The sequence below is a fragment of the Lycorma delicatula genome, chromosome 6, assembly GCF_047948215.1.
Source record: "Lycorma delicatula isolate Av1 chromosome 6, ASM4794821v1, whole genome shotgun sequence".
Classification (NCBI taxonomy): domain Eukaryota; kingdom Metazoa; phylum Arthropoda; class Insecta; order Hemiptera; family Fulgoridae; genus Lycorma; species Lycorma delicatula.
Genome location: NC_134460.1, coordinates 143,953,919 through 143,973,239, shown reverse-complemented (window position 1 = coordinate 143,973,239; position 19,321 = coordinate 143,953,919). Strand labels below are relative to the sequence as shown.

General features: G+C 30.8%; 2 protein-coding genes across 2 annotated transcripts in view; one reads left to right on the top strand and one right to left on the bottom strand.

Annotated features, from left to right (window-relative positions):
• Window positions 1-502: 502 nt before the first annotated feature.
• Window positions 503-5,446, bottom strand: dbe (KRR1 small subunit processome component homolog dbe). Its single transcript, XM_075368726.1, has 2 exons — window positions 4,736-5,446; window positions 503-1,039 (listed from the first exon to the last, which is right to left on the bottom strand). The coding sequence occupies exons 1-2, from the start codon at window positions 5,285-5,287 to the stop codon at window positions 572-574; spliced, it is 1,020 nt and encodes a 339-aa protein (XP_075224841.1). The 5' UTR covers window positions 5,288-5,446; the 3' UTR covers window positions 503-571.
• Window positions 5,447-5,809: 363 nt separating this feature from the next.
• Window positions 5,810-19,321, top strand: part of LOC142326320 (lymphocyte-specific helicase-like) — a 68,121-nt gene continuing 54,609 nt past the window's right edge. Inside the window, exons 1-5 of the mRNA XM_075368725.1 lie at window positions 5,810-6,173; window positions 9,623-9,768; window positions 11,830-11,963; window positions 13,833-14,064; window positions 18,882-19,118. Of these exons, the coding sequence (XP_075224840.1) occupies window positions 6,071-6,173; window positions 9,623-9,768; window positions 11,830-11,963; window positions 13,833-14,064; window positions 18,882-19,118 (852 nt within the window). The 5' untranslated portion in view covers window positions 5,810-6,070. The remainder of the gene's footprint in view (window positions 6,174-9,622; window positions 9,769-11,829; window positions 11,964-13,832; window positions 14,065-18,881; window positions 19,119-19,321) is intronic.

The window sequence follows — 19,321 nt, the reverse complement described above, 5'->3', positions numbered from 1 at the left end:
ATCAGTTGTTCAGCAGGTGATTTTCAAAGTCGAAGGTTCTGAGGTTTAGATCCTCTTTTTCTGTTTAGCCTCTGCAATCATGTAAGGTGGTTGCAGAGGCTACACCACTAATTTCAGAGGATGGTTTAAATCCTAGTAAAAGTTAGTTACTTTTATACTGAATTGAATACCGGTCATTGAACCAGCATACTTTGGTGACTGAGGGTTTAATTAACCACTCATCTCAAAAATATCACCTCATTTACATGTCATACATATCTCAGCTCATCTCATTGGGCAATGGTTATTGGGCAGTTGCTTATTGTTCACTTGTTGAACAAATTACAACATACACATTAGGAACAATAAAAAATTATAATTTGAATGTAAAATTTGTTATAAAATTCTTTTGAAGGTTTGTTAATTAAAGTAATTCTACAATTTGAATAAGCACTGTAAAGATTAAAGTAATATCCTAAATAAATTATAAATGAGAAATGAATTCAAAAATGCAATATTTCCTACTAACATATTTATTTAAAGAATAATTTATAATAAAAAAAAAAAAAAAAACAATAAATAAAAAATAAGTTCAAATTATATTCAGTTTCTTTTTTTTTAATTTTTTCTTTAAGTGTTCAATATCTATATCATTTTGTGATGGTTTAGATTTATTAATTTTATCTTCTTGAGGAGCTTCAAATGCTTTATTTCTTCTTTCTTCTCTAGATTTACTGGCCTCTTGTTGCTTTAAAAATTTCTCTTCATGTTTTTTATTTTTTCGTTCATTATCTTTTAAGAAATATTCACCTGAAGAAAGTAATTTATCAACTTTACTTTCAGTTTGTGGAGGTGGGAATGGTGTATATTTCTTCTTCTGTTTCTTTTTCATTGGTTGTTTTCTTTTACTTAAATTCTTTGACACAAATTTTGGTAAGAATCTTTCCCAACTTTCATTGCGTAATTTAGGATCTTTTGCTAACTCTCTTTTAATCATAAGAGCTTTAATGTTATAGATTGGATGGACATTTTTCATCGTATCTTCTACTATTTCCCTTACCTAAAAAAAAAAAAAAATTTCTAATTTAAAATAAAAAATCCAAGTCTACAATATTAAATACATTAACTGTTAGTTACACTGAGAAATACTGGGATAAGTTCGGTGGATTTTAATTTCATGTACAATCGAGAATTCACTAAAGTAGTTATGAGAATATAGTAGCTTAAAGTGAAATGGGCAGGATTTTGTTGAAATGTTACTGGGGCACTTGACATTTGCATATTAATTTTAATAGAAATAGCAAATTGAAATAAAAACTAAATGTTTCTGATTCAAAGAATCACAAACTTTTAGTATCTGGTGCCAGAATACCCTCTAATTCTTATATACATAGTCTATGTTTCTGTCTGTCCTGAAAGAAACAAAGAAGTTAAGGTTGTGTTTCTACTACTGTTTCTATCAATGCATTCTGACTTACAATGTTTTGAAGTTCATGAATCTCTATGACCTTCTAGCTTGCATAACTGTATTGACACACCCATTGTGTCAAACAATAGTTTACACATGCACTCCCCAAGGCGTAACACCTTTTTGATTACAACTACAACCACAGCTTTTTATAATGCTAGTTCTCCATACGCCAATTAAAAGGAGAAAAAGAGTACAGTATGATTTCGAAGTGGTGGCAGAAAAGTAAAGGCAATTGTATATGATTCAGATTTAACTTCAATTGAACTGAAAAAGAATTGGTCTAGTTTCATTTTAAACGATTAGAACTACAGGCAAACTGAACCATCCAATCACAATGCAGTGTGTAGTTGTTCACTGCACTGATTCTGTACACTGAGCATAATATTGCTTAGCATGTGACCTGATACAGAATACAGTGCATGATTTAGCTGTGTACTGGTTTCATGTTTCTATTACAAAATACAATTTGTCACATCCCTAATTTGAACATGATTCTTAAATAGCAAAAAAAGCTACTTAAAATTTTTTCGAAAATCTGAAAAAAGGCTGTTCTCAATAGGTTGATGTCTTTCACTAAGCTTTTTCATACTGTAAGTTTAAATTAAATGAGAAATAGGAGGCCTAGTTTTATCTAATAAGGTCCTCAGCTGCTACTTCATTCAAGAAAGAAGTGACTGGCTTTGTCAACTATGACATGATGCCATAGACAGAATTGGGCAGCGGCAGACCAAATTTCTACTGAACTCATCCAATGAAAAAGAACAAAAGAGGAAGGGGATTGTCTACCAGCTTGCTCGGGATCCATGAGTACAGAAGGAAGTACATTATATGAAAATATTCAAAATTTATCACATTTTTTTTTGCTTTAGTGAATCCTTGCTTGCTGTACATGCATTTTTTTCTAACCTTGTCAGCAAAACAAATCACAGCCCACCAATCTTTGTGAATAATTATGTTAAATGCTTTCATCATATTGTTTCTTGCATGTTGTGATAACATGTTAATAATACTGCTGTGTCAAGTTTTTTCATAATCTTTGTATACAAAGTTAAAAGTGACATGCATAATTCAGAAAGTATCCTGCAATATTCTTGGAAGTTACATGATTAAAGTGCTGTAATTGTTTCAAAAATGGCTGAACTTCAGAGATACTGAAATGTTGATATAAGATCAGAATTTAGAAATATCCCTTTCGGCATGCTGGAAGGTAGATAACCACCAGTGCTAAGTGAGGGATAAAAAAATTTCCTTCTTAAAGTTAAGAAAAACTTCAAACTTAATATGACAATGGTTGCATCTGAAAATAGTTCAACATGCTTAGCATATAAAAAGCACAATCTTACAATTCCAGCAACATTTTGGTCATCCCTTGCCGTAAATGTTGGTAATATCAAAAATGGTTTCAGACAAAAGTTTTAGGTAATGTTTAGAGAACTAATGACCACTTTAAACTGATTCGATACTGTCCCTATTAAGGGAAGTATGATATTTATTTTTTTTCTTCGAAACCCCACTTGTTCCACCCCCTGGGTCAATGTTTGGTGATATCAAAAAACTTTACTTAGATAAGTTTTGGGCCCTTATCCAAAGAATAGTTAGAACTTTAAATGAATTCAATATTTTAGTTTTACTTAATAAGAAAGTTATAGCTATATTTTGTTTTTTGAAAAAGCTCCCCATGGTCCGATTTTGCCCATTAATGAACTTGACCAAGATTTTGGGATGTTATATTTTATGTATCAATTTGAAAGTGATTGGCGCAAAATACAGCAGTTATTGTGTCTGCAAGAAAGTGAAATATATGTATATATAAACTTTTGAACTGACAGTGGTTTTGGGGTCTGGGGGATGTGAAACATGAAGATATGTCAAAATTTTCCAGAAGTCAATTCATGGTACCCATTACAGTAGGTAGCTTTCTTATGAAATCTATCTAAAAAAAAAAAAACTAGATGGGAAAGTAAATAACAAATAGTAATATCAAAAAGATTCAGATGAGAAAATTGTACAACTAAAAACTTCATCATGACAATACTCCTGTACAGTTTGCCAAGCACCTTACACTACAAATATGGGTCCCAACGACTTTCCCAGTAATTGCATGGGCTAAAAATACCACACAGAATTTGACAACAAAGATATTTTTGTCCCTTAGGTTAGGTATTTTGAGCTTATACAATAATTATTAAATGCTATACAACTAGCATACAATAAACCTGCAGTCAAAAGCATTGTTTTTATTTTAGCTTTATGGTATTGCCACATATTTTGTATTGTATGAAAAATGCCATGACCAACTGGAATTCGAACCCAGGACATCCAGATGAAAAGCTGAGATGTTACCACTTGTGCTACGGAGGCCAGTTTAAATGGTGAGGGAGAACTCCACTACCAACTGGGATTAAAAGAAAAAATCTTAATTTTAACAATTACAAAAATAATTTTTTTATAATATAAAATTAGTGGTAAAGGCAATTACCACTAGCTGATGAACAGTTTGTTCACTGAAACAGTTAATTAAGTAATAGAGATGTATGTGTGTGAATGTCATAAAATGTGATAAAAGCTGTTTTAAAAGAAATTATATATGCCAACTCAATATATAGTACAGTAAAACAAGAAATAAATATTACTATACTGTTTTTAGTTAAAATAATATACATTAAAAAAAATAAAAAAAACTGATTCACTAACTTACAAAACTGATTTATGAAAAAAACTTTAATGGTTAAACTAAGTGTAACCCTAAGAGGTAGGAAAGGTGCGAATAACATCATTTATTTTATCTTTTTGGACATTTCAGCATTTGAAATTTACATTACTGTATATGAATAAAATTTAAAAAAAAGAAAAATTACAGAAATACTAAAGAAAAAATTATTTTGTAATGTAATAGCATTTTCCCTGAACAATCTTGAGTAACAGAAGTTTCAAATCTGAAAATTTCACTGAAAAAAGTGTCGAGGTCAAATTTTTTTGTTAATATTCTTAGGAAGTTGATAAATAACAGCAAATATAAAGTTTTATTAAAATCTGAGGTGGTGGGTTACATGATCTGGGTGATTTAACATGGAATGACATTTAAGTAATATTATTTCAACAGCTCCAACTAGTCTTCATGACAGTATATCTGCCTTCTAGCCAAAGATTTCTGGGTTGAAAACCTGAACCATGACAATCAACATTGTATTTTTTATATCACAAATTATATAATTGATAAAATGTTATTTTTTCTACAATATAAATACAAGATAATTGAAACAAATAAGTTACAAATGTACAAACCTGAGCAAGACCTTTATAAGGACCAAGAGCTGCAACTGTTTGTCCCTGAACTTGAATATAACAATTTGTTAATAACTCAATTGACTTCAGCGTGCAACCACCAGCTCCAATCAACCTCTGACGTCTTTTAACAAAACGTTCTTTACTTCTAACAATAGAACCTATTTTTATAATATCCGCACCAATATCGTCTTGTAAAACCTTTCTCGCTTGTTCAAATGGTACGCTTCTAGACATCAGTTTAATCATATCTCTAGCTTTTATAATGATGTATGGATCCCAAGTATTTCTTGTAGTTCTTACTACCATACTTCCTTCCAGTACATCCAAATCTGCTTTAATATGATGTTCAGCCAGGCATTTCTTCACGAGTGGCCAAACTTCCCGGAGGTATTGTTCCCTGTATTTAGGAAACAAAGTTGCAAAAGAACTTTCTTCCAACAGCGAGTGTTTATTGTCTTCAGGACCAAATTTCGGTATTTTCATAGACCAAGCATCGTCTACAGGTTCAGTACTTTTAAACACTGACGTGCCTTTTTCGTTTTGCTCCATGTTTAATTCGTAAATATAACGCAACTTTAGTTTAAGTTCATACCTATATCACAGCACAGATTGCATACACACTTCATTTACGGAAAACATAACCTACATTTACAAAGATTAAACTGAAAAATCCAAAATTATGTGATGTTACAAAACATCATGAGTATATTTCCGTAGTTCAAAAGATTAAAGTATGTGCAACTTGGTTACTCGCTTTCACATTTTATTGACGATGTTTAAGACAATTATTTTTTATAAAAAAAATATATATATATATAAATTTTTTATTTTCAATATTATCTATAAAAATAATTTGGCATTCTGTTCACAAAAAGGATTTACGAATTGATCTTAACAAATAATTCGTACCATTTTTAAAATAACTTAATACAATTAAGTAATATCAATTAACAACATTATTATTATCATGCACATAAATCCACTGATATAAACAGTTTACTTTGTTGTAAGAGGCTAAAATATTGTTTACGAACATGATTTTGAAGGCAGTGGTTCCCTCTGTTTGTCGATTTGTCGGTTGCCGCGCTTTCCATTGTTAATAGTAGTGTGTAGTACGGTTTGTAATATGGTGATTTCTGTAGTCTGTTCTAAATTGATGTAATTTGTAATTAATTGCTCCAAAGATTGATTTTCAAACGTTTTATATGTTTATTTTTTAATAAATAGTTTATAGCCTAGTTTTAGCTTTCAGATTGAATTTATTGGTACATGGTTACAAGAATGAACAAGTGTTAATTTGTTCCCTTTTTTTTTACTATATTTTCCTCGGGAATGTTTTCAGTAGATTCTAGGATGGAAGAATCCAATGATCGTATGTTATTACCATGTTCTACTTCGAATGAGTCTTCAGTTTTAACTTATCTTACAGCTGGAAGTAAGTATTGTTGTGCATATGATTATACATTTTTAATTAAAAAGAGATGTTTTACACCTTTCAGTTGAATGTTTTTAGATGTATATTTTTTAATTACTCTGTTTTAATAATTTTCTTTTAATAAGCTTCCATTTTTTAACGTGTAATTAAACACTTATTGCCGAAAGTTCAAGGTAGTATGATTACATACTCTGTTGTTGACTGTACTAATTTATAAACAAATTGTTCCATAACTAATCTTAAAATCATGTATTACTATACTTTATTTGATAATATGCTTGGAAAACTACCTACAAGTGGCAAAATAATGTGATTGTCATAAATTGCTGTGTATCCTGTATGCAACAGTATTTTATTGACAGCATAATGTTTTGCATTGACCATCTGCTTGGAAATAGTTTTGCATATTTACATTATGGTAGCAATGAGTATGGTGTAGTTTTATATAAAATCTTTTAAGTGATTTTCCCATTAACTGTTCAATCCAGGAAGTAAAGTTAAGAAATTCTTCATCTGATATAATATAAAAATAGGCTTTATCTAGTGTAACTCAGATCTAGTTATGTACATTTACATTGGATATCAGGTGAGAGTTTGTTTTATCAGAAGCCACAGCTGACAGATAATTTCCAGAAGATTTTAAGTAGACTGCAAGTATCAAAGTTTGTTGTCTATTTCAAGCTATGTAGCCAGTGATTTTTCTTGTAAAGTGTGTTGGGTGATTACCGAACACACCTATGGAAAAAATATATAGCAATGTTATGCAATCCTGTTTTGTGTCCATTTAAACAAAAAAACAAGCTTCTGAAACATAAAATGTTTTTAATGAAGAGTATGTGTCACGTGCAACATTTTCTTAGCACCCACAGTTTTGGCTAGACAATAAAGCATGGAAAATATGGTGAGAGCAGGTTAACTGAGCATCATTTGAGGTCAATATCATTGTGTAGCAGTCAGGAGTACTGCTACGCATCTCAAACAGCGATGCTCACAATATTCTGAGTGAATGGATAAGTATGAAATGTTTTGTGTATCTTGGGTTCCATGGTACTAAACGTCTAATTATATGGAGTGTACTGCATATTTGTCTGCAACGAATTGTTGGCTTGCTACAAGAAATAAGGAACTTGCTTCTTGTTTAGTGTCTTGACAAGTCTTGGGTGTTCCATTATGATCCTGGGATGAATTAACAAAGCTCCTGATGGGAGTCAACTCCTTCACCACCTCTGAATAATTTGAAAACTGCATGCAATGTCAGTAAAGTCATGATTATGGTGGATTATGAAAGTGGATTCATTTACCAACATCGGGTATTTACAGGATACTAAAAGCTCTCTGGTACATGAAATAAAAAAAAGGAAAAAAAAATTGTGTTTGGTAGAATTATAAATAAATTTAATTTTTTCAATCTGCATGGTGGCACCTTATGTAAATTTTTGTCCCACAGTATTAATTGTAAGTAATGTGGGCCAAATTGACAGAATACAAAATTTACAAAATAGAGGAATGAGAGTAATTTTGAAAGTTAATCGATATAGAGATGTTAATTTAATGTTGACATTATACTGGATTAATGTTGAGCAAAGGATATAGTTATTGAGCTTAATGTTAATTTTTAGAGAAAGAGATTGAGAGGTTCATATGTACTATTGAAAGATATCGCATTTGTCAAAAATTGTAGCAGGTTATTCTTAAGGAATAAAACAGGCTGAGGATTGAAAGAACGAAAAAGTAGTAACACAAAGATCCTTATGTTACATTGTGATTATTTAATAGTATGCCAAGAGAAGTAAAGTATGAAGTTACTATAGTAAAACTTAGAAGAGCATATAGAAATTATGTGAAAATGAGCGTTGAATAATCACGTAATGTGCAAACTGGGAAATGAATTAATTTTTGTTGTGATTAATTATTAGTGATAGAGTTTATCTCTAGTGATATGTATCACTAAGATACATAGATATGTTAAGATTTAATGTTTAAGGTTTGTAACATATAAACATATTATGTAAAATAACTGAAGTGGTTTAATAAAGCTCCTAATCAGTCAATGTAAAGATAAATGCTAACTTGTTTCAGACAAAAAAAAAACCTAAATAAAATTAGTAAACTTTTGTTATATCAAGATATTTCCATTGTCACTCAAATAGCCTGTGGATCTTTGAATGGAAAAAGATAGAAACTGTTCTTCACCCACCATACAGCTCAGATCTAGCTCCGTGCACCTTCGGGTTGTTCCAGAAGTAAAGAAGGGTTTTAAAGGGTGAAAATTTGAATTGAATCTATAGCTCATGAAAGCCCTGGAGATGAAATGAAAAGTCCTTTTGAAAGATGGGGTAGATTTCATGTTTGAAAAGTGGATGAGGCACTTAGAAGTGTGTTGCATTTAAGGGATACATACTATTTTAAAAAGAGTAGATGTAGAGTCAGAATAAAGTTTTTTCTAATTAGAGCTATTTTGATTACTTTTTGGACTGCCCGCATAGTTTAAATTTATTGATTTAATTTTTTAATACATTTTAAGTGACATCTAGTGAAAGAGTTATTAGCCATTAACAAATGCAAACTTCATAGAAGTAATTGCATTAGTATTGTTTAACTTAAATGACAATGAAAATTTATTGGTCATTCTGAACAGTTACTTGATTACCTTAATTTTTTTCATACTTTAATATATTTAGTAGATGTGCTTAGGATCAGAAAGGCACAAGATCTGATTAAAGCAGGTTTGGACAATGTGTAACCTGTGCAAGGTTTAGCAATCAGTTTTGCGAATTATGGCTAATCTGTTCTTTGGAGAGAGCTTAGAGGTGAAGTTAAGGTTAGAGTTTGTGGAGAAAGGAATAAACCATAAACTACCCTTAAATAGTTAAAAGAGTCAAACTTGTCAGTCATTAAAAATGATCAACTGTGCTGTTCGTCCGTCGTTTACATAACTAATACCATGGGACATTGGTGTAGTCTCTCTATAGTGACTATATTTCCTTTATAGTGACATCTGGTCCTCAGAATAGATTAGAATTTGAATAGGTCTTGGTAACCCACAAAACTGATAAATTGACTAGAGTACTGATAATGCAACAAGGAATTTACCTTTTACAGGTCACCTGCTTTCTGACATTTAGATCTTTTGTTTTCCAGATCTTAAGCATATTTACTGTGATATATTAAAGTGTGAACAAATTTGACTTTAATCCTCAAGTTGCATCCATTAAAACTTTGATTATGCTTCTTGTTGATACCTTGTTCTGCGAAATGGTCAAGTTACAAGGATTTTAGTTCATAATTTTATTTAGAAACCAGACTAATAGATGCCTATTTTCAGTGAATATCTGGAAGATTAATCAATTAGTCTTCAGAGTAGATGAAACTTTACTCTGTAATGGTTGATTATATGAGAGCATTGAACATGAATATAACACTCATTTTGTTGTTTGTTTTTTTAATAGATGATGATGATGATGCAAGTACAAGTTCTACAGAGTGCTCCATGGAAAGTGGTGATGTTATTATTACTGACAAAATGATTGAGGAGGAAAAGATGCTTGCTGCAGAAGCTGCAAGAGAAGAAGAAAAACTGAAAAAGGAAATGGAGGTAAATATTTGTATTGTGGATAAAATATACAAATTTATGTTTCAGTACAGAATTTTTTTTTTCAAAATATGCTTTATTAGCTAGCAAATATGTTAAGTTTTGTAAATTGTTACCTTATTATTGAAAACTGTTGACAAACAACAGAGTTATTACAGAAAATTTGATGTAATTTCCACCTGTATTTCATCTGTACTACTAAAAAAAATTTCTGAATTTAAATAAATATTATTTAATGACCCCGTACTGATTTTCATTTCTTCAAATAGATGTTAATGATATTTTGCTGTTCTTTATCTTCAATCAAAAAAAATTATTTTGCATGCAAAATATCTTCTTAAATTATCCTAAATGGTTTTAATATTTCTTTTGTGTAGAAATATTTTGAAGCAAGGGGCTGTGCACCATTTATGGCACACTGTACATTATATCTTCTTATGCTCTTTTTGTTGACAAACATACATCAGTTCATTTTGAAGCATTTGATTTCTTTCCTGTTTTGAGTACATTTTCAGGAAAGTCTTTGTTCCTTCAATCTCAATGGGTGTGCAAGAGATTGCCTTCCTTTCTTCGGTTTCTTGATGAAGTGTGTGTTAGTCCACAGTTGGTTTGACTAAACATTTTCTGATGTGTACATTTCTCCACACTTATGGTGGAAAATATGTGCATTTTATGTACACATATTTCCTAAAGTGTTTGAATTTTTTCTTCCACTTCTGTCAAATTTTCTTCCACTTAGTACCAAGCATCTGATCATTTTGTAGATTCCTCCTGCATAAATTTAGACATTTATCAGGAAGGAACAATAACATTTTATCACTTCCTCTTTACTTCAACTAGAGAAACTTTATGTACAGTCAGCAAACAGCACTCCTCTTTTATCATTTCCATTTTAAAATCATAATTTTTCCTGATTATTCTTACTGCTAGATTTTTCATTTTTGTACAGAAAAACATTTAGGGACACCTTTCTGTTTTGCCTGACTGTTCCTACCATATCTGTGTCCTTACCTTTTAGGCCAGTAGCTAGTTCTGGACTACAATAAAAATTGTCTATATTGTCTATTTGTGAAGCAGGTTATTCATCAAAGTATAAAATTTCAGTACTTGCGTATTAACGCCCCCACAGCTACAGTTTTATTTAAAAACAAAGCAGTCAATCGGATTTCGGTGGAAAATGGGTCGATATAGAGTTTAACATATTTTATTTTTATTTATTTTATAAATATATAATTTAACCAAACTTAACCTACGCTTGCTTCGCTCGCTAACCTTGACTAATTAACACATTATTTACATAATAAATAACTGCAATAATTACTGAATTTATTAAATAAATACTCAAAAAATTACGGTGTTAATTAGTCAAGGTTAGTGAGCGTAGGTTAAGTTTGGTTAAATTATATTTATGAAATAAATAAATATAAATAACCATTTCTTAAAATTAATAAAGAGACTCAATAAAATAAATACTCAATTTTAAATAAAGCTGTAGCTGTAGTGACGTTAATACGTAAGTACCAAAATTTCTTACATGTCCATAATTTTGATTCTGTATTATTCAGTTTCACTCTCTTTACATATGATGAGTTTGTAATTGTAACCTGATGTGGATTCAGAAAAAAAATATGCTTGTTTCCACACATTTTTTTCTAAAGAAAAATACATAAAGTATCACAGTTTTTCAACAGCTGTTTAATTTTAATCATATTGCATCATGGCTTAGTTTTCAATATAATATATCATTTTTATTCCAAAATACTAATTTAATGCACAGTATACTTGAACAAAAATCATAAAATAACAAAAGTAGTGATGCTTTTAAGGCTCACATATCAGTTTTTATTAATTAATCATTTTCAATAATATTTTAAAAAAATATATTTTTTTCTGTTGATTATTTTAATCTGTAAACTTTCTTTCTAGCGGTTCACCAACCTGTTTTTTAGGAGCTTACTCTAGAAATCATTGAATAATTTAAGTTGCATTTTCTTATATCATTCATGAAAAAAAAAGTTTAATTTTTATCCTTTTATAAGTAGTTTTTTATCTTTTTCCATTTAGGAACATATGAAGAAAGAGGAGAAGGAACAACGATATAAACGGTTAATGCATCTCCTCAGCAAAAGTCAGTTTTATTCAAGTTATCTTTTTAAAAAGCTGGAACAAGGTTCTAATGATGAAAAAGGAAAATCAGTGTAAGTGGAGATTATTATTATATTTGATTTTTTTTTTAAATACTAAGTTGTATGTATGAAGAAACTCCAGGATTAAAACTAAATAATGTCAAAATTTGTTATAACTTTTTTCCTCATAATTTGTTAATGACTATTTTACTTGCTTTCATATCTTATTATCTTATTTATTTTATATACAAGGTGTGATAAGAAATTGACAGTTTTAATTCCTATCAGAAAGAATTTATTTATTCTTTAGTGATGTCCCCTTTAAATTAGTCCAGAGATTGTACACATTTATGCCAATGTTTCTTCTAATCCTCAAAACATATAAGAAAAGCATTTTTTGGTATACCCTTAATTTCACTTATTGATGTGGAGCATTAAATTATAGCATGCAACATCCTCGTCAAAAACTACTTCACTGCACTTTATTTTAAAAACATTTAGGCATTTTATTTTTAATACAAATCTTATAGTTCATAATTTTCAAATAAAATCCTAATTAATAATATAATATAATTAATTAATAATATCCTAATTAATGGGCTGCCAAATTTGAACTATGAGGGCTGGTTGTTTTTCAACCTTCGATTGTGCATCTAAATAAACAAGAGATAGGCGGGAACCAGATCTGTGCATCTTGCGATTGCGCTGCCCCCCCCCCCATCACAACTAAAACCTCTGCCATTGTTGGCTTCATTGCATCACTCTGATCCAAGCTACGGGCAATTGAACATGGCTATTATGATTGATACTCCCGTAAAGTGTGAATTACGAAGTGTGATATATTTTCTGCAAACAGAAGGATGTAGCGCTGCTGAAATCAATCGCAGAATGAGCCTAAAATATGGTGAAAACTTTATAAATGATGGTAATGTACGGGAATGGTGTAGGAAAAAGTGAAATCCCAAAAATTTCAAGGCCTTCTCTCTACACAATTCTTACTATAGAAAGACCTAGGGTACCGGAAACTGTGTGCGCATTGGGCCCCAATAATGTTGAGTGACACAAACTGCAGCAAATGGTGTCAGCCTTAATGTTTCTCACACGATAATGAAGAGAAAGAGTTTTTATAGTCTATTGTTAGTGGTGATGAGACTTTGATCCAGTATGACAATCCAAAAACCAAAGAACAGTCTAAGCAGTGGATGGATGCATACTTTTCCAAACAAGTCAAAAAAGTTCATACAGTCACTAACAGGAAAACAAGGTCTACAGTTGTTTGGGATCATAAAGGTGTCTTTTTGGTGGACTTTATGGAGCAGGGGACAAACAAAGAAAGTTCATTGTAAGTCTTTGTTGTGTCCACAGAGCGATCCAGTACAAATGAAGCATGGTTTTGAAGCACGACTGCACTATGCCATTGTGACACAAGACCTTAAACAATTCAAGTGTGAAGTTTTTGACCATCCACTGTATAGTCCAGATCTACCATCTAGTGATTTTCACCTGTTTCTAGAATTGAAAGCATGGTCGAATGGACAACACTACCCCCACCAACGAGGAACTACAGGAGGCTGTCAAGATGTACCTTACCTCACTGGCAAACTTCTTTGGCATCGAAAAGCTGGTGTCATGAAGTGACAAATGCCTGAATCGGGTTTGCAATTATATAGAAAAATAAGTTCATTACTACTAAACTTTTAGCAATAAAATCATTTTGTTAATATCAATTTTTTTTACAGCCCATTGGAGGTTGAAAAAAAACAGCCCTTGTGCATGTCTATTATGTCTGAAAATATTGATATAAATTATAGACAATGCATTGCATGGGAAAAAGACAAACTCTGTTGAAAAGACAGTGCGCAGAATTCAAAAAATTTTTTATCACGCCTCTTATACCAGTAATTAATTTATTTATTCCTAATCTTAAAATGTATTTTGCAGGAAAAAAACGAGGAAACCAAAGCAGCAACTTGATTCAAAGGAAAATTCGAAGACATTAACAGAAAAAAATTCTAATTTAACAACAGATAGTAATGAAGGCGTGGATAACTGTACAAAAAGTGTTAATGTTACACCAAAAGCACCTACTTCACATACATCTTCAAGGAAAAGGAAAGTTACTTCCGTCTATTATAATGATACATATAATATAAAAGACATTACTTCCAAAGAGGTGTGATTTAATATTTTTCTTGTATTCATATCTTTTTATCTTGTTTATCAATAGATGCAGACTTATTTGGATAATGTTGGGTAACAATTGATTGTTTTGTATGAGGAAAGTTCCCAAAATATGATGTCATTAAGTGTATCGAATTTTATTCTGATAATTTTTAGTTGTATAACAAAAATTTAAGTATTTAAAAATACAGTCCTCAAAAGAACTTGTTACTTTCCTGTTGTGATATTGATCTCAATTAATTTATTATGCCTTCATTTTACACATTTTCATTTTGTAGCTATTCAAAGGCAACGTTAAGAACTAGGGGCTTCGTATCCAACGAATTAAAATAAGAAAGAGAAGTTTGAATTATGACTATCATAAGCTCTATATTGATTGTCGCTTGACATTGAAGAACCATGTGAGAGTGAAATGAAAATAGCTGGACGTCAGGTACAAGGAGCTTTATTTGTTGCTAAGTCATTCAGAGAATCCAATTGTTTGTATGATGTACAGCTATGTTGCTGTACACCTCAACATTGCTCTTGTTTGTTGTATCCATTACAACAAACAAGAGCAACGTTGAGGTTTGAAGTTTGCAGAGTAAATTGGCAAGAACCATTTCAGAGGTGCCATGGTTTACATTGAATAAAGAAATTCATGACTGTTTGGGATTGCATTATGTTCATGAGGAAATCAGATAGTTTCTGATTTTGAACTTTGTAGCACTGAATCTCCAGACAACTGTGAAATTGTGAGGATGTGTGTGGCAACTGAAATGTTTTCATGTCCTGGACCTGAGGGACTTGAGATGTTGGGGCACATCTCTGAAATGATAAGCAACTTCTCCGTATCTTGATGGAGAGCCTGATTTCTTTCCTTCTCCTTTCATTAGCTAATTATGTTACTTTTTTATTTGTCTTTTTTTTGTTTTGTAATGTTATTGAGTTTTGCTTTGTTTTTCATTAGCCTTTTATGGATTTTTAAACTTTATATGGACTGAATCAGTTCAAGTACATTATATAATATATAAATGCCACATCTGTTTATATATTAAATGAATTTTTGTGTTGTGTGTATGAGTATTTATTTTATTGAGAGGCTTTGTTGGAGACCTCTCATCAAGTGTTTTTTTGTCAATTTTATTTACTTGTAGTTCCTTCTTAGAACATATTGTAAATAGACAAATTTTGAAACAAAAAAAGTAATCTTAAATTAATAAAAAGAATACTTACAATGATATACAGGTATATCGCAGTGTTAATAAAATATGGAAATCCTTGAATAACTTACTTTTAAGTTTTCCTGATGGAGGCTTAGAGTTGTGATGGTCTCGTGCTGAAAAATAGACTTTTTGAGGTGGAGCATTTGCTAAGTTTTTTGTTTTTAGTCTTTCATTGTTGAGAAGTTATTTAAGGAAGACTAGAAAATTTTGAAACTAGTTGTAAAAAATATTAAATGATAACCATTTTGGTTATTAGTATTTTAACCTGAAGTTTTTTAAGTCAAATTTTTATTTTTCAATGCCTCATAAAATAATGCCACGCAACAGGGTAGAGGCCCTGTTTGTTAAAAAGTTTTGAGTTTATGAGGGTAGGGTGTGGCAGTATGATACTAAAAAATAGATCATTTCAGTGTAGAAGCATTCTTGCTAAATTTAATTTTTCTATGTTTAACTGTTGAAGTTATTTAAGGGTTCCCATATTTTATGAGAAAATGTGGATAACCCTACAAAAGTGCATTTACATGCATTCATAGAATCTCATCTACAGAAAAAAAAAAACGTAAAAATGTGTGTATGTTAAACATTATGTTGTTTTTTTATCTCAAAGACAAAAGTTTAACACAATTTTCCACCAACAGTACACAATTCAACAATGCCTTCTACCTTATGCTTATTGTTTTTTTTCTTTCATTTAATAGCGCTTTCAAGAGTTTCCCTCGTCAGTTTATAAAAATAATTTTTTTTTAAATTACACATCAATCTCAAAAACATAAAATTGTCAACATAAAATAAAAATTTGTAGTCAAAAATAAAATTTTCTAGTCAAAAATAAAATTTTCATATGGCCAGCCACACACAGTATACTGTACTTTTTTTAAATATTTTTTTTTATTAACTGATGAGGGAAACCCTCAAAAGTGCTGTTAAATGAAAAAAACAATAAGCATAAGGTAAGAGGCATTGTTGAATTCCATTCTGTTCGTGGAAAATTGTGTTATACTTTTGTCTTGGACATAATTAGCACAGAGGTGAATGTGGACATCCCAACCCTGTAGGGTAAGACAACCGCCTAGTGACATTCTGGTTGCCAACCTCCCACCCCCCATTCCTTGCCCTGATGGGCTTTAACAGGAGTTGTCTATCACCCTCTTTTACATCGTAGTAATAAGCTTGGATACATTGGGATGTCACCGATGTAAATGCCTCGGTAGACATTTGCATCGGTGATTTAATAATGCGGCTTTTGCCTTCGCTGTAGGTGAATGTGGGCAGATACAATAACAAAAACAGAATTGATTTCGCCAAATTAATATATATATATATCCAGCTTTAGCCAACATCTCAAAAACGTTTAGAACTCAATTCTGATTTCAAATGAGTGGCGGCCATGGAATATTTTTGTAATTAAGTCTGACATCCTGAACAACAAACGTTTGTGAAGTTCCTGGAGTCTTCCTCTCATTAATATTTGAAATAAATTCAAATCTGTCTGATCAGTATAGTAGGAAAAGTCTGGATTCTTCCAAAAAAGTTCATGTAAAATGTAATTCATGCTTATTTCCCCATATATACTAAATATATCAATAAATCTTAGCTATTTTAAGTTTATGATCTTTTGAAATAATTAATTTTTTAATGAAATCTCACAATACTTAAAACCCTCTTGTTTAAGAAGGTTGAAAATTTTGTTTTCAGGGTTACAAAATAAAATTGAAAATGTCTCTTTCAAAGGGCAAGTTTTTGTGTTAAAAATTCCATGTTTCTCATAGATGACCTACACTACTGTATGAAAATAAACAAGAGCAAAATGAAAGTAATGAAATTTAGTAAAAGTAATTGATGGATCACTGAATATAAAAATAGGAAGAAAAAAGATTACAGAGGTAGAAGAATTTTGTTATTTGGGAAGTAGAATTACTAAAGATGGACAAAGCAGGAGCGATATAAAATGCCGTACAGTACAGGCGAAATGAGAAATTATATGTTCTTAATCAGAAATATAATTTGTTTACATCAAAAATTAATTTAAACATCAGGAAAACACTTTTGAAAGTATATGTTTGGACTGTAGCTTTATATGGTAGTGAAACTTGGACGATCTGAAAGCTTTTGAAATGTGGTTATATAGGAGAATGTTAAAAATCAGATGGGTGGATAAAGTGACAAATAAAGAGGTATGGCGACAAATTTATGAGGAAAGAAGCATTTGGAAAAATATAGTTCAAAGAAGATACAGACTTATAGGCCACATATTAAGGCATCCTAGAATAGCTTTAATATTGGAGGGACAGGTAGATGGGAAAAATAGTGCAGGCAGGCAACATTTGGAATATGTAAAACAAATTGTTAGGAATGTAGGGGGTACACCGAAACCCACTGGGTTGATCTAGTGGTTAACGTGTCTTCCCAAATCAGCTGATTTGGAAGTCGAGAGTTCCAGCGTTCAAGTCCTAGAAAAGTCTTATTTTTACATGATTTGAATACTAGATCATGGATACCCCAGTGCTCTGGTGGTTGGGTTTCAATTAACCACACATCTCAGGAATGGTCGAACTGAGACTGTACAAAACTACACTTCATTTACACTCATACATATACTAATTCATCCTCTGAATTAATATCTGAGCGGTAATTACCAGAGGCTAAACAGGAAAAAGAAGTGGAAGGGATACACTGAAATGAAACGACTGGCACTAGATAGGGAATCTTGGAGAGCTGCATCAAACCAGTCAAATGACTGAAGACAAAAAAGTGACTTACTTAAAGAAAAATTCTGATAAACGGGTACTTTTTTCTTTAATCTGTTTGGTATTTTAAAAAGTTTTTGTATATAATTTAAGTTAAATAAATTCAAATTGTTTTGGTCGTTAGTGTCTTATAACAACAGTTTGTAATGAAACTGCCCCCAATGTTCTTGTATTTAGTTATCTGTAGGAACATTATTAAATGAGACTTGAATAAAAAAGGCCAATGTCATGAAACTTCTTGTGTCAGCCCCTTCGATTTCCAGAATGCTCTATTTCCTAAGAAGTTTCAGTTCCTGATATTAGAAAACTTTCACATGGTTAGGAGGTGTTAGCATTCTTGCACTTTGCTGTGTTTTTTTTTATTGAGTAAAATCCCCAGTTTTTTCTAAGCTTATTGTATATGAAAATAAAAAACCATATACAAGACATGAAATTTATAATAAATAATTTTCCAGATAATTCTAAAGATAGATTTTATTATTTACATTTAAAAATTAATGCCTGTGTGGGTTCAAAATGTAGTATATTTTCTGGAACTATTTGTGGAGTTGGTAGATGAAGAGTAATATTATGATGTTGTATTTGGTAATAGCATAATGTTATTTCATTAGTGTAAGATTTTATATGATTCTGAAAGGTTTTTTTTGTGTTTTGTCTTTCATTAGGATATTAATTTTCATAATATAATGTATTTGGGATGGCCAATGTGTGTTGTGTGTTGACCATAAAACATACCATGAAATCTGTCACTGTTATTAGATTACAAACTGATTTTCTGCTTATTTTTTATTTCAGAGATACTGTTTTTACATATATATTGTAACTGTTCAAAAAATGTGTTTTTTTTTTTTTTTAAGGAATTTGAAAATGTGAAAAAGGCTCGTATGGAATCAAACAGGGATAAAGATATTAAAAATGTTGATTTAAATGATATAGGTGATAAAAATGTTTGTAATAATGAGAATGGTCCTGATAATGAAGAAGATAAAACAAAAATAACTGGTCTAGGATTTAAGGTGCCTGTTAATCAACCAGATCTATTAGAAGGCGGTGTATTGCGAGATTATCAACTTCAGGGAATTGAATGGCTGAAAGTAAGTTGAGTTTGTGCTTTGTATGAGTATAGAGATTGTTTTAAATATTTTTTTTATTGAAACATCCTATTAAGATTTTTTTGCATGTGTCTATAACATTACATGCAAAAAAGTGTGACGCTGTATTTAGAATAAAACATGGAATGTTTACTTTCTAAGTAAACAAATATGTGAAAGTTGTAAAGATATTTACAACTTAAAAT